The sequence below is a fragment of the Megascapheus bottae genome, chromosome 8, assembly GCF_031878675.1.
Source record: "Megascapheus bottae isolate mThoBot1 chromosome 8, mThoBot2.hap1, whole genome shotgun sequence".
NCBI lineage: Eukaryota > Metazoa > Chordata > Mammalia > Rodentia > Geomyidae > Megascapheus > Megascapheus bottae.
The window spans coordinates 40,707,095-40,723,326 of record NC_143516.1 but is presented as its reverse complement, the minus strand read 5'-3'; the positions used below and the strand labels follow the sequence as shown (position 1 = coordinate 40,723,326).

The window sequence follows — 16,232 nt, the reverse complement described above, 5'->3', positions numbered from 1 at the left end:
ACACTCACCTGTGAGCGGCACCTATGCTCTCAAACCACAGCTGAGTGGCCTCAATGCCTCCATGACTATTTGGAAGTGACCCCAAGCAAAAAGTTTTCTACGTGGCCCTGTGAACATTATCACCTCAGGGTTCGCAACTCAAAGGAAGCTGAAATAAGTTTACACCTGGTAGTTTGCCGCCCCCAGGCTCTTCATAGTTCCTGGCAGGAAAAGATGCCAGGCATCTTTTCTGTTGTCTTGGTGCAGAGTACTTTTGGGTTGTGTTCCCCTACACACCATGGTGCTAACCTCTTTAGCAACTTCCCCTTCTTCGGCAGCATCCTCAATTTTGTCTAACTGGAAAAAGATTGTCATTTTTCTGCTCTGTTCTTTATTTTATTCTCACTGTAAAAGTGGCTAAGAGTACTCAGTAACTACCCCTCCTGCTGCCTTGCCTGTAGGCTGTGTTGTCTCCAAATTTCGTCCTCACTTTTAAATTCAGCCTCACACAAAGATGCATAATGGATGAATGAACTACCCAAGTTCTTTGCCAGGTTAACATGGGCAGCCTTCATTCCAAAGACCCCTGTATTCACTGCTTTTATTATTGTGACCAAGGATCTGACCGAACCACTTTAAGAGGCTGGGAGTTTGGCCTAGTGGTAGAGTGCTTGCCTAGAATGCAGGAAGACCCGGGTTAGATTCCTTGGTACCACATACATAGAAAAAGCCAGAAGTGGTGCTGAGGCTCAAGTGCCAAGGACAATGTTCAGGCCCTGAGCTCAAGCCCAGGACTGGCAAAAAAGAAAAAAAGAAAAGATTTAGCTCACAGTTTAAGAGGGTTTAGAACATCAAATGGCAGGAGGAGCTTCTCATCTCATCATAGCAAGCAGACGAGGGGGAAGCAGGAAGGGATCCTGACCAAGCTACCTCAAGACACACCTAGATGACCTATGCTACTTCCTAGTTTACATAACCACCCAAAATAGTGTCATTAGCACATCGTGGTGGGAGTAAGTGGTAAGGGAAAAGTTACCTCATGGTGGCCAGGATACAGAGGCCAGAAAGAGCCAGGGTCTCAATCTCCCCCAAAGATATGCTGTTTGATCCAACTTCCTCCCACTAAGTTACTTTTTAAAGGGTCTACCACCACCCAATATCATCAGAGGTAAGAGTCAAAGCCACTCACATGGACCATCAGGAGACATTTCAATTCCAAACTGTAGCAGCCAGTCAGAAAAATGCTCACTGATGAAATCACAAAGAGACTAGATCTTAAAGTTTGTCATACTAATATCCGCACACTGACAACTTTGGGACCTCATAAGGGTTAATAAGGCTTGAGTTACTGGAAGAGAAGGTGCCACTGTAATGTTAAAGCTGAACCAAAAAAAACTTAGCTCAAAGAAAACAATGTGTAATTCTCACTGACCACAGACAACAAGTTCTTATATAGTAATTATTGACAAATTACTGGTTAAAAGGTATGGCTATTTTTTAAATATATCATCTAGTCAAGGAGATATCTGTGGGAGATGGCGAGAAATACATTTGGACTACATAAACTCACCAAAGAATAGTAACATTCACAAAATTGCACACAATATTTATTTAAATAACATTAATTACAGTCTTTCCTCGGGCATGTCCCCTTTCCACCTTCAGGAAGGCTTCTGGAACTTTAGAAAAAGGAAAGGTCTGTTCAATAACTGGCCGAATCTGTAAAACATAAGAAGAAATTGGTTACTAAGAAAACCTTCATCTTGGGGCTGGGAGTCCGGCCTAGTGGTAGAGTATTCGCCTAGCATGCATGAAGACCTGGGTTTGATTCCTTGGTACCACGTACATAGAAAAGCTAGAAGTGGTGCTGAGGCTCAAGTGGTAGAGCTCTAGCCTGGAGAAAGCCCAAGGACAGTGCTCAGGCCTGAGTTCAAGCCCTGGGACTGGCAAAAGAGAAGAAAAGAAAAAAAGGAAAACCTTCATCTTTCAAGGTAGACAGTATCTTGGTTGATTTCCTCAGAATTCCTCAAGGCCAGTCTCTTCTAGGTTTCTCTCAGGTGCCAGGGTGGGAACTCGTGCCTGGGAAGGAGCAGCCTCTGGGGCTGCTCATCACACCTCCTCACCCCCTCTCCACCAGCATTCCAACTGACTCGCTGCTCTCCTGTCACTCCTACTCAGAACTTGGCGGCAACAATGCAGCCTGGCACTCAGAAGCCACCGCCACCCTGACCTCAGCCCTCATGCAGTCTATGCTTTACCAAGATGCTGTGCTTGCTGTGTTTCTGGAATGCTTCCCCTCTGAAAACTGTCTGTCTCACTCTCTCCCCTCCCTCCCTCCCTCCCTCCCTCCCTTCCTTCCTTCCTTCCTCCTTCTCCTCTTCCTTCTTCCTCCTCCTCCTTCTTCTTCTTCACCACTCCATCTTCTCCTCCTCCTCCTCCTTCTTCTTCCTCCTCCTTCCTCCTTCCTCCTCTTCCTTTCTCCTCCTCCCCCCCCCCCCACCACTCCTTCTTCTTCACCAATACAAATTTAGAGGCTTGGGCTCTCAGCTTCTTTACTCAAGGCTGGCTGGCAGTCAGCCACTTGAGCTATACCTCCACTTCTAGCTTTTTGCTGGTTAATTGGAGATTAAGATCTCATAGTCTTTCTAGCCTCGGGTGGCTTTGAAAAGTGGTCCTCAGATCTCAGCTTCCTGAGCAGGTGGATTACAGGTTATGAGCTACTAAAGGCTGGCCTCTTTTCTTATTTTTTATTTTTTTAACTTTATTTTATTTATTTATTTATTTATTTATTTATTTATTTATTTATTTATTGCCAGTCCTGGGCTTGAGCTCAGGGCTTGGCCACTGTCCTTGGACTTTCTCAAGGCTGGAGCTCTACCGCTTGAGCCTCAATACCATTTCTGGCTTTTTTCTGTGTATGTGGTACCAAGGAATGGAACCCGGGTCTTTGTGCATGCTAGGCAAGCACTCTACCACTAGGCCAAACTCTCGGCCCTTATTTTTTATTTTTATTAACTAGCTTTACATTAGTTAGACAAAGTGGGATTTCATTTTTACATTTTCACACATTTACAGTATATTCCAATCAATCTTACCTCCTCTATCACTCTTTCACTTTCAAGTCAACTCTTTTCTATCTACCTTTATCCCCCAGCATAATGCTAATCACTGGCTGTCACTTCAGTGAAAACCAGTGGGTTAGGTAGGGAGCAGGAGTGTCCTCTGAGCTCTCTGCGACAGCGTTCTGGAGAACATGAGTCAAGCCACAGCTTACTCAGGGAGGCTGTGCTAAACAGCAGCGCAGTGCTTAGCGTTGATTCCCACTAGCTCAGCAAGTCTAGGGTGCTGCTGGGGGTTCCCATCAGATACTATAACTTCCAGCCTACTTTCAGTCTCAGGGAATGCCTCTCTTCTCCATGCTTAGGTCCAACTGAACTCTTCCTTTTCAAAACAAAGTTTTGCCACTGTCCAGTGGAAATCTCTCTGGCCCACCTCCCACAGCTCCACTGGGTGGGACTGGCTGCTTGAAGGCCCAAGTCACCCACACATTGGATGCAGCTTTTTCTTTCACAAAATGCAGACATGTCCTTGAGACATCAGATACATGTGAGGCAGCTTCCTAGTGTGGCTTTCATAGCCCAGCCACCAGAAGAACACCACAACCCCGAATGGTCCCTTCTCCAAGAGCTGAGTTTTTCATAACCACAACCCACAATAAGTCCATAACAAAACCATCTAGCACAAACTCCTCACTATGTGCCAAACACTGCTCAAGAGTTCCATTAAAACCCATAACTACTTTCTGAGTTAGGTATAACCATTATTCCCATTTTATAAGAATTTGAGGGACAGAGCTAAGTAAGCCACTGCTAAGTAGTATGTCAGGATTCAACCTAATGCCACTGCTCTCACCATTACATGCTGAGGCTTCCATTATCACTTGCTGCTTCCCTCCTTTCCCCCATTAAAGAAGTGGGAGGTATCCAGGATAACATCACAACTTACATTCTGGTCTGCTTTCTCTGTGCAAGCTGAGGGTCTGATCTATAGACAGTCTGTCCAGGTCCCCAAGATGACAGATTATTTGGCACGTGCCAACACTCCATCTACCCATGGAGGACATCACTAATTGATTAACACCGGCATACTGAGCATGTCCTCACGTCCCTCAACACTGCAGCCATTACAAACTGATCTGAGATGGCTTTCTCTGGGATTTTTTTTTTAATTTGTTTATTTTTTTTTTAAAGGAAGGCAGGCATTCAGGTTTCCTTATATCACACATTAGGGAAAACCTTCTAAAACCCCATCACTCTCCATAGAACCCCAAGGACACTGATGTCTAGATGCTGTTTAACTGGATACCAAATGACTTGGATATATGCTTAGACTGTAGTATCAAGGACCCCTGTTGGAACAACTATATCAAGCTCCTTAGGGGTGGGAAGAGTATTTTGAGGCCAGGAGTTTGGCCTAGTGGTTAAAGTGCTTGCCTAGTATGCACGAAGACCCGGGTTCGATCCCTTGGTGCCACATACATAGAAAAAAGCCGGAAGTGGTGTTGAGGCTCAAGTGGTAGAGCTCTAGATTTGAGAAAGTCCAAGGACAGAGCTCAGGCCCTGAGCTCAAGCCCAGGACTGGCAAAAAAAAAAAATGTATTTTGATTAAGCTCCCCAAGAGATGTGCATTGCATTTATAGTAGGAATCACTGTGTCCTTCTGCTAATTATTCTCAGAGGCCTCAACTTAATGGTACACCTACTCATCCATTCCACAACGATCCACTAGGTGTCTGCCAGCTAAGTGCAAGGTACTAATCTTGAGCAGGAACCAGGATCTAGGAGTGAACTGCCTACCGGGAGCCTCATCTACTCCAGAGCCCTCCACAGCCACAGAAGCTGACCTGATGACCTGGCCGCTTGCAGTGGCTGCTCCCTTTAATCTGGCTGGGCAGGCCTATTGTAGCAGAGAACCCAGGAGGCTGACCATGGCATAATGAGTCATTCAGCTAGTCCTGTAGGTGACAATGAAAAAATTAAACAACAACAACAACAAAAAAAAGGCTTTCAAATTACAGGCAGGCAATGCCACTGTTGGCTGAATATGTGATAGCAAATGGAGATTAACTGCATAATGAGGCAGTGTCTAGGCACGGCCTCCCATCAGACCCAGAGTGCTTGTTCGTTAAGGACAAAGGGATCAGAGTTAAAATCCAGAGAGGGGAAAGAAAGGTTACTCCCAGTGAAGTGGGGGCATTTATGTGCTGACACTGCTGTAGGGTGGCAGGCACAGTGACCTGTTATAAAGCAGGCAGGCAGGCACAATGCCACCCACCCTGCCACCTAGACACCAAGGCTCACGGCTGACCAGGGGGTGTCTACTACAGCCTCATTCAGCCTTGGCTTCATGTGTGGTGTCTCCTAGGGATTCCTTCCTCTTCTTAACAAAGGCTGCATCGAGTCAGGCCCCAGGATTTGGCAACCATTGCCTGACATCCCTTCTATAACACAGAGACAGGAAGAACCTTACACACTCTCAATGTGGCCTTACAATACTGCCACTTTCTAGCCACTCTGAAGCAGAAGACTTGTCTGCCCTTGAGGGACAGGGTAAGGAAAAACCTATAACTCTGCAAGAATGAGTTTTCCAGTGGAGAGAAGACATCACCTAGGCAGACACACGAGCAAGCAGAGAAGTTTCTGGTAAATCTCATTTTCCCCCAAGTACAAAAAGAACTGTGCCAAAAGGAATCCCCATCGCTGGGCATGCCTGTTTTGACACACTAGAAGCTGAAGTACAAGCAGTTGGGTGCAATATGCCACACAGGAACAGAGTCAGGAACAGAGTCAGTCTTGGACTCAGGATCCATGGTTTAATGGACATGGGTGTGGTTTGGGTGTCAGTCTGTCCAATCCTTCCCCAGCTCCTTGGCCCCATCCTAGGCACAGAAGCTACAGGTCTTAGGGCAGTGTATGAGGACAGACACCAAGGGCTCCTGGTCTGAGTGTAAATCCACATGCCTGTGAACAGGCAGCAGAACCACGATCCCAGTAACACTCATTAGACAGGTATGGCCGACCTGTGACAGGCTCGGTATTCCCAGAGTTGGTCAGTGAAAAGGGGAAGAAGATGAATTTCAATTTCCTGAGATGAAAAGAGGGAAAAAGAGCTGAGAAGTAACTTTTGCTCCAGTTTGCTATTTCTTAAGTACTTCATGCTTCCAGGAAAGTCAGAGCCAGAAGACAGGTGACGAGACAGAAGGTGGGTGTGGACGAGGGTGCTCTCCATGGAAGTAAATATCCACATTTTAGAAAGCATTCAGAACTTCTCCACAAGTACTTATCCTAGCCAGCTGACAGACAAACCCTTCATATATTTCTCCCATGGAAACAATTCCAGGAGTATCAACAAAACTTCAGAAAAGGCATGCCAGTAACAGCTAGCTCTCAGGAGTAGATAGGAGGGTCACGAGTTCTAAGCCAGCCTAGGTCATATGGTAAGACTAGCGTCAGAAAACAAAAATCAAAACATCTGGAAATACTTCTGAAGCATCAGGGCTATGAGATTCATAAGAAACTTGCCATACGCAGCAAGCTAACTTTGTAGTAGTCCTCAGAGTTCAATCTAATCATTACATTTTTTTCTATGGATGGAATCTAGCTGCAATATGGAACTTCTAGTTTGGAAAACAGTCTACTACTAATTTAGGGCTTGGTAATATAGAAGGATCTGGAAAATTACCTGCCTCTGAACTCACATTTCCCTATATGGGTAGCCTCTAGGAACATGTGGCCAATTAAATTGAATCAAGTACGGTAAATAAAAATTCAGCCTCCCAGTTGAACCAGCCACTCAGCACTCACATGTGGCTAGTTGATGCCATGCTGGCCAATGCAGACACAACATTTCTATCATTGCAGAAAGTTCTAGTGGTCAGTGCTGCTCAGGTTAACTCAGCGAGTTCAGCACATCTCTCCATACCCAACTACATGAAGCAGAGTACTAAGGGGTTCTCAGTAAAGTTTTAATTGAACTCTAGGAATTCTCCCAAGGCTGACTAAAAGTTTGAGAAGTCTGCATCACTGTTTAACCAAGAAGCTTAGTTGATCAACTAGGATTTTGGATACTTGGGACCATTAAATTTGTAACATACAATTGTATGAAAAATCTAAGTGTATAAATAAACATACTCAGAAAATACAGAAAGGAGCCAGGTATGGCAATGAATGCCCGTAGTCTCTATTACTCAGAGGCTGAGCAGGTAGGATTACTTGAATTCTGGAGTTCAAGGTCAGCCTGGGCAACATAGTATTCCTTAAATATATACATACATGGAGAAAAGGAAACAAGAAAAATTGTCACTTTTATGTTTGATCCTTAGCCATCTAGTTTCCATCCTCAGGGCAACGAATATTTCAAGATCCTTTCCTATCCCTCCAGACATTTTACACATCATGGTAGTTAAAACAATATATATTATATGTATTATTTAATACATAGCATTATATATTAATAAAATACTAAATTATGTTTTATTAATAATACATATATATTATATATACCTATAGTGTGTTTCCCCAAATCTGTAAAAATATTACCTTACCTGGGAAAGGGACTTTATAGATGTGATTAGGTTTAGGACCCTAAGATGGGAGAGGTCAATTGGATCATCTAAGAGGGCCCAATGAAATCATGGAGTGCTTACAAGAGGGAGGCAGAAAGGTAAAAGTCAGAGAAGGAGACATCATGACAGAATGGAAATCAGAATGGCACAGGCAAGAAATACAGGCAATCTCTAGTAGCTGGGTAAAGCAACACAACAGATTCCCCTCTACATTCCTCCAAGAAGAACACAGCCTTTCTGGCCTTCTGGCCTTCAGAATCATGAGAATATATGTGGCCAGTGCCAGGCCCTGAGACTAAGCCCTACTACCAAATAAGTAAATAAATGAATAAATAAATAAATAAGTGCTATCTTAAATCATCATATTTGTTGTAATCTGTTACAGAGATAGGAAACATATGCATTCATATATAATCACATATGTAAAAATATTTTTTCTTGAAAGTCTTTTTTTTTTTTTTTTTTTTTTGCCAGTCCTGGGCTTGAGCTCAGGGCCTGAGCACTGTCCTTGGATTTTCTCAAGGCCAGAGCTCTACCACATGAGCCTCAGCACCACTTCCGGCTTTTTTCTATGTATGTGGTACTGAGGAATCGACCCGGATCTTTGTGTATGCTAGGCAAGCACTCTACCACTAGGCTAAACTTCTAGCCTTGAAACAGTCATTTTTATGACTATGAGATATGAATCTACTTTACCCCATCTCCTTAGCTCTGAAAAACAATGAGCAAAGACAAAAAGATCTGACAAAATTCCAAGAATTCTCTGTAATGTTTGAATGACTTTTTTTTTTTTTTTGTCAGTAGTGGGGCTTGAACTCAAAGTCTGGGCATTGTCCCTGAGCTTCTTTGTGCTCAAGGCTAGCACTCCACCATTTGAGCCACAGCACCATTTCTGTTTTTTTGTTTGTTTGTTGGTTGGTTGGTTAAGGGGCTGGGACTCTGGGTCTGGGCACTGTCCCTGAGCGCTTCAGCTCAAGGCTACTGCCCTATTCCTTGAGCTACAGCACCACTTCCTGTTTTCTAGTGTTTAAATGGAGATAAGATCTTTAGTGCCTGGAATGGCTTTGAACCATGATCCTCACATCTCAGCCTGAGTAGTGAGGATTACAGACGTGAGCCACTGACATCTGGTTTGAATGATTATCTATACAATGAGGAAACAATGGAGACAGCAAAAGGTAGTAGGTAGAAGTCGCCTAGGAGGTCAAGGGACCTAAATGTGTGACTTTGAGCATGCCATTTAATTTCCTAGAGATTGTTCTGTTCAGATGTGACACATTGGCAGAGTGAGGATGAGAGCCAAGGACAGTAGAAAAGTACTAGGTTTTTCTGCGTCTAACCTATGCTACATTGATTACAATGCTATATGCTTGACTTGAACGTGATTTTTGCTGTGGATTTCCTATTCTCTACTTTCTAAAAGATTTGCTGAATAGTATTTTAAAAAGATGAGCGAAGCTCACTGTGTTTAAGAGAAACTTCAGGAAGGCAGCACAATTCCATGCACTAGCAGTCCATTTCACTTAATGTACTAATAACAAGGACTCCTTTTGAGACTGCCCAGCCAGTAGCTTTTCTCTTCTTTTTAACAAAGGAAAAAAAAAATCTTGTTTCTACTTCCTGGAGTACATTCCGATAATTATTTTATATGATCAGCTGCAAATGGACCCTACATCTTTGCATCCCTATCCTATAGCAGTTTTGCATACTGATCTGAGAGCGAGAGGTCCTTGGGGATGTGGAACAGCTGCAGGGAAAGAGAAGGATCATTTGTAGGAAAAGCCTGTCATTTCCTTATTAGCTCCTCTTCTGCCTTTTCTGTACATGATTAAAAACAGAAATGGTGTAAAAAAGGGTGAACTAATCCACCAGTGGATACTCTTACTAGACATTATGTTGAAAATGAACTATATAACTTATGGGAGAGGAGGGTTGGGAAGGAAAAAAACTGGGCGAAAACAGTGACACTGTTCAAAATGAAATGTACTCATTACCCATCCTGTGGAACTTTAACCCCTCTATACATAACCTTTACAATAAGTACTTCAAAAAAAAAACTTAACTAGTAGCCTAAAAGAAGGATCGACAAACTCTTTCAATCGAGGGCTAGACAGGAAATATTTGAGACTTTGCAAGCTTCACATCATCTATACTTTTCTTTGTTTTGTAAGTTTTTAAAACAAAACATTAAACATTTTTTAAACTTTTTTTTTTTGCCAGTCTGGGCCTTGAACTCAGGGCTAGCACTCTACCACTTGAGCCACAGCACCATGTCAGGCTTTTTCTGTGTATGTGGTATCAAGGAATCGAACCTAAGGCTTTGTGTATGTTAGGCAAGCACTCTATGCTAGGCCATATTCCTCGCCCCTCAAAATTATTTTTAAAAAGCCATTCTTAGTTCAGCCCCTCAGAGGATATTTTTTAAAAGCCTCATCTTGGCTTTGGCTTATTGGTGTAGTTTGCTAAGATACAATGCGAATTCTACTTAGAACTCAGAGTCAAACTATGAACAGCTAATGTAACTATGACATCCTACTGATGCCCTCAAACCGATAGCTATGTAATACAATGCCTAGACAGTATCTTGAGGGGGATGGATTGGGAGCTTCCACAAGCCCCTCATCACTTCTGGGCCTCAGAAAGGTGGTTATATTTAAAGGCAGAGAACTATCCATTTCAAAATATCTACTGAGTGCCAACCTTGGGAGAAGGAGAAAGCTTTCATGGACTCACTGACAATGCTCATTATTATAGATATTAACTCTCAGTCTTGGTCATTTTTACTGTAGCACATCACATTTACAAAATTAGGACAAGTGATAAAGGGAGAGTGTCAGACCATCCCATTTCTAGAAATAATTAAGACAATGGTAAATTTTAAAAAAGGTTAGAAGGGAGGCAACAAGAGAAATTCTAGACACTAAAGTTTCAAAAGCTAGCTATTACAATATTTATCAAAATTACAAATTGTGGATCTATTCTAACTCAAGCAATTCCATTTCTATAAAGAGATATGGATGTACTCATAGTTATATACTCTACACAAATACTGAGCTATTCACAGAAGTATTACAATGATGAAATACACATACACAAAGGAATACAATGAATTTGTTTATAAAACAAAAGACTGAGGAATACCATGCAGCTGTTTAGAAAATAAAAACTAAAAAAATTTTGCTAGGTGTGGTGGCTCAGGCCTGTAATCCTAACTACTCAGGAGGCTGAGATCTGAGGATTGTGGTTCAAAGCCAGCCCGGGCACTAAAGAACATGACTCTTATCTCCAATTAATCACTAGAAAACAGGAAGTTGGGCTGTGGCTCAAGGGGTAGGACAGTACCCTTGAGCTGAAGAGCACAGGGACAGCACTCAGGCCCAGAGTTCAAGGCCCATGACCCACAAAAATATAAAAATAAAAATTTGTGTGCTGGTCCTGGGGGCTGGCACTCAGGGTCTGGGTGATGTCCCTGGGTGTTTTGATCACTCTGTGACTTGAACCACAGCTACTCTTCTGACTTTCTAGTGTTAACTGAAGCCCTGTCTGGGCTAGCTTTGAACTGCAATCTTCAGATTTCAATATCCTGAGTAGCTATTACAGGCAAGAGACACTGGGGGTCAGCATAGAAAATTTTTATATACTAATGTGAAATAAAGTTCAAGGCCTGATATTAAAAATGCAAGATGGTAGTGTTTGGAATAGATAAAAATTTTCCCATTTGGATGAGACAATGTCTTTGTAATAATCAAAAAGGGCAGTATTAACTGTATTTGGCAAGAGTCTCTAACAGGAGTTAAGGAAAGCTTAATTGAAATAACTTTCCCTATTTTGGGGGGTTTGAATCTTGTGAATATATTTACCTAAAATAATGAAACAGAAGCCTCTAAGCCAGGCACTGGTGGCTCACTCTTGTAATCCTAGCTACTCAGGAGGCTGAGATCTGAGGATAGTGGTTCAAAGCCAGTCTGGGGATGGAAAGTTTGTGAGACTCTTATCTCCAAATAACCACCAGAAAACTGGAAGTGGTGCTGTGGCTCAAGTGGTAGAAGTAGCCTTGAGCAGAAGAGCTCAGGGACAGTGCCCAGGCCCAGAGTCCAACCCTACAACCGACCAAAAAGAAGAAGCCTCTGTATCTCATCTAATAACTGCTAATTGATTGGCTAAAGTCTGACAAACTTAAGTGTCTTCATCTAGTTCAGCAAATCTCTATTGATCTCACCATAACCTAAGATCTGCTGTGTCCATATACATAGGCAATGACTACTCCCATTCTCCTGGAAGCAAGGACACAGCAAGATGGCTGACCTCACCAGGACATCCAGTGTCAACTATCCACTTACACAGGCCCAGAGCCCTTCAGTGTCAAAGTGAGTCCCAAGCCCAACACCTTGGATAGGAGAGCAGATAATCCAAGGAAAGGGAAAAGCTACTCATCCTCTTTTAAGGACATGTCAAGGGCATCTTTTGATCTTTCTTTTTGAGCCATTCTACCAGTTATCTGCCAAATTAAAGTTGGTACATACATGCCAGTCACCTTTCATCACTGTTGGGTAAATAATAAATTCTAGGTAGAGAGAAAGTCATAATATTTTTAATAAAAAGAGCAACAACAAGTAGGTGGACAGCCTGATGCATGAGAACAGGATCTTCATTCTGGAGGCCAGAGACCTCTTTTAACAATGGAACCTTCTGATGAAGCACTTACGTGATGAGTTTGCTTCATTCTTTCCATCCGTAAAATAAGCATCCCTGTGGGGTATGGAAGAAGGCCACAAAGAGGCACTTTCACGGTCACTAAACCCCTTCTCTACCCAAGACATGCCAAAATCTAAAAGCCCAAGAAAAAGATTACCAACTTGGAACCAAAAATTAAAGAAGCAATAACTGGCTATATTCTATATGTAGTTCTTTCGCTATATAGAATTAAAAAACTGAAATGCACAAAAAGCAGACACTAGAGTTCCTAAAATTACTCTTTTCTACAATCAGAATGGAAAGAGGAGGTAGTCAACAAGGAGCATGAGTCTAGCTGGAGGCACAGGGCAGAGGACAGCCAGCCTCCAGGGGCTCTATCCAAATGTCTGAACTCCTGGATGGCAATCTTGGCTCGACTTCAGTCCTTTTCCTAGGCACTGCGAAATGACAAGCCCCAAAACTGAAGTCCCAAGTCAGCCCTAAGCACTAAGAAAATGATTGTACTGTGGAGAAGGAAAAGCACAGCACTGAACTGGGAATCAGGGGATATGAGTTCTGGTCCTACTTCTGAAAGCATAAACCCATCCCTTTCCACTTTTTGTTGGTAGGGGAGGGGTGAGGGAAGGAGTGGCATTGTCCACTTATGTAAAAGTAACTCCTCTGTTCATCACCTTCCTAATAACAATAAAAAATGTTTTTGAAAAAAGACTGGGACTCTCAGTATCTGATCTTCTACTCACTGGCTGGCACTCTGCCACCTGAGCCATGTCTCCAAATCCCTTTTCCCCTTTGAACTAGTTTTCTCACTCATACCTGAAAAATCATTGTATCTATGATTTCATATAACCCTCTAAGGTACACAGGTTCTTTATCTTATAATTCCATAAGTCTCTTAATAGAAGTACATTAGAATCACACGAATCAGCACCAGACTATAAATTCTGGATATGTCAGGAATGGAAAGCCAGGGCAGTTCCAGCCCATAAGAACCCAAATCAGCAAGTGGCAGCTGAGAAGCCTTCCTATCTTCAGGATCCCTGAAAGAGATTCTGAAAACAAAAGGGATGACTAGACTTTTGAAGCAGCAGTCTCTTTCCACAAAAACCTCCCACAGGACAGATGACAATAGTCAGAGAATATCAGCCACCCCATCAATCATCACCCATTACCCTAGCCTTTGACCTTTGTGTACCATTTATTTGTCTTAGATTTTACAACACTACACTGGAACTCCAGAGACATTGGGGACATCCTAATCTAGCTACAGTGGGATGTAGTACTTGTCTCTCTCTCATTTGGTAACTCACCTTTGGGGCAGCCTCACCTTAGATTGAACAAGCTCTAGATGCAGCTGTACCGGCATTTACTGTGTTCTCACATATGCAGCCCAATGCAGATCTCAGCTCTGCTACTCTGCTACCATCTACTTCAGAGTCGCTTGTCTTTTTTGGGGGGGGTGGGGTGGGGCCGGGGGGGGGGGAGGAACAAAACCTTCTGGGACTTGGCTCTTTTCCTACCAACCCTGAGAGTGAACTAGATAGTTTAAGTTCTTTTTCAGTCTGTGTCTATGATTCTCTTGCCAACAGAAATAAAAAAAATATGACAATGACACTTCAACTTGGACAGGGAAAGCGGTACATAATCTTGCCAGGCTTGCCCCATAGAGTTGCCATGGAGGGCACGGTAGACAGGTCTACAAGAGGTGCTCCAGTAATACAAAAGTTCCTATTTTTTTTTTTTTACTGTTTGGTCTTCTTTTCTTTTTGTCCAGTTGTTCATTTATATGTGTTCATTTATATGCATAAAGTGAGGCACAGAAAGGGAGGGACAAAGGGTGAAAAAAACCCAGAGTGACGGTACTCACTGGACAGATACTATGTTGAAAATAAACTATACAACTTGTGGATGGAGATAGGAAGGAAAAACTGAGAATGAAAGAAGGGGTAACAGTGTCCAAAAAGAAATGTATTCTTTTTTTTTTTTTTTTGCCAGTCCTGGGCCTGGGCTCAGGGCCTAAGCACTGCCCTTGGCCTTTCTCAAGGCTAGCGCTCTACCACTTGAGCTTCAGCACCACTTCTGGCTTTTTTTCTATGTACGTGGTACCAAGGAATCAAACCCGGGTCTTTGTGCATACTAGGCAAGCACTCTACTACTAGGCCAAACTCCTGGCCCCAAGAAATGTATTCTTTATCTGACTTATGTAACTGTGACCCCTCTGTATATCCCCTTTATAATAAAAGCAAAACATTTTTTAAGTTCCTAATAAAAGATTTTCAGAGACACCTACCTTTCCAGCATCCACCAATTCTGAAATTTCGTCTAGATATAGACCACTAGCCATGAAAAAGGCCCATCGATAATGGACTCCTTGCCAGAAATGCTAAAAAGAAGAAAGCAAAACATGTCAAACATAGAAGAGGATAAATACCAATTCAGGGAAAGGCCTTTCCCGGATGACTAAGATAAATTGATTTTCCACTTCATGCTGGCACATGTGTGCTATGCCTGGCATCTTAGCACGTGACTGACAGAGACCTGACACTCCATAATGGTTAAGAAATAAACAAATGAACAGGATGTGTTCATGTCAGCTCAGGCTTCCTCTCCAAGTTGATGAGTAGTGAGCACAGGAAATCCTTCCCTGAAAGACACACACCAAACTGCCTCCCTAGGACAAATGGGGCTAGGACAGCCAGATTTCTCCATCAAGGTTTAAAAAAGGACTAGAGGCATCAGAAAAATCAATTTTCAAATTGTCTCAGGAGAAAAAAGCCAACAAAATATTACCTCAGACAAGAAAACTCAGGGTTTTTTTTTTTTTTCGGGCTCTGTCAGAAATAAAGCAGCTTTAAAGTCAAAAGTATAAATGTACTTTACATTTTGCCTGGTTTCCCCTACAACTCTGGCAAATACCAACCCATCTATTATGGGACAAAGAGCTCTCCAGATGAAGACGAGCAAAAATCTTACACTAAGAGTGTTTAACTCTACTCCTGTGCCCACTTTAACTAATATTCTTTATGTCAATTATTGAAAGCACAGGTTTCCTTTAGCCCACCCCTCCTCTGATTTTTCTGAGACAGTGATTTGCTATGTAGTTCAAGTGGATCTCAAAAGCACAGTCCTCCTGCCTCAGCCTCTCAGCTGAGCTGTTTCCATAATACTCAATGACTCGCCAACTACAGCTCATCAAAAGGAACTATCCAGAGGTGATACTACTGCTCTGTATTTTCTACATCCACCCACAACTATGATGTGAGCACAGGCTGAAGGGTAAACCAAGAGTGGAGTCTTTACTCTTGGAGACAGCTCTGAAAGACAACTTGAAAGAGGTCTGATTGGTGCAGAAAATGTAGAATTTTATAAAAAGATACAACTTGTATTTTAAAAGACAGGAAAAATTAGGCTTTTCAAAAAAGAGGAGGAGGGGACAGAAGACAGCTAAGATCCCTTTCTCCAATGCCAAGATGCAAAGCTTGCTTTGTTTCATCTCTACTACCCATACACTTCATAGGAATTGTACCATTCCAAGGCAAGGAGGAAAGAGAGAGGGAAAGGAAAAAAGGAGATGAGGGAAGGAGGAAGGCAGAGGAAGAGAAGCAGCCAAAAATAATTAGCATGCCTACTGTCTAACAAGTAAGGCAAGAATTGGCTGAATTGACCCAGTGACTCAACCTTTTAACTTGAGTTTTCTTTTTCCTGAGTCTAATTTAAAAACCATTTTTTTTCCTATTACATACTCTACACTTCAACACTAATTCAGGGATCTATAATTACCAACCATTTATAACCTGGAATTATAAGGTTCTGTCCTCATTGTGATGAACACAAACCAGGGCATTAAGTCCAGAGCAGACTCCCAAGTTCTACAGTCAGTCTCATAGTTGAGACGGGTGAGTGCTAGTCTCAAAGGTCCACCACTCAATGGGTACATT

General features: G+C 42.5%; 1 protein-coding gene across 1 annotated transcript in view; it reads right to left on the bottom strand.

Annotated features, from left to right (window-relative positions):
* Positions 1-1,559: 1,559 nt before the first annotated feature.
* Positions 1,560-16,232, bottom strand: part of Rtn4ip1 (reticulon 4 interacting protein 1) — a 48,190-nt gene continuing 33,517 nt past the window's right edge. The window contains exons 8-9 of the mRNA XM_090337690.1: positions 14,585-14,677; positions 1,560-1,698 (exon numbers count right to left, since the gene is read on the bottom strand). Coding sequence (XP_090193816.1) covers positions 1,591-1,698; positions 14,585-14,677 — 201 coding nt within the window. The 3' untranslated portion in view covers positions 1,560-1,590. The remainder of the gene's footprint in view (positions 1,699-14,584; positions 14,678-16,232) is intronic.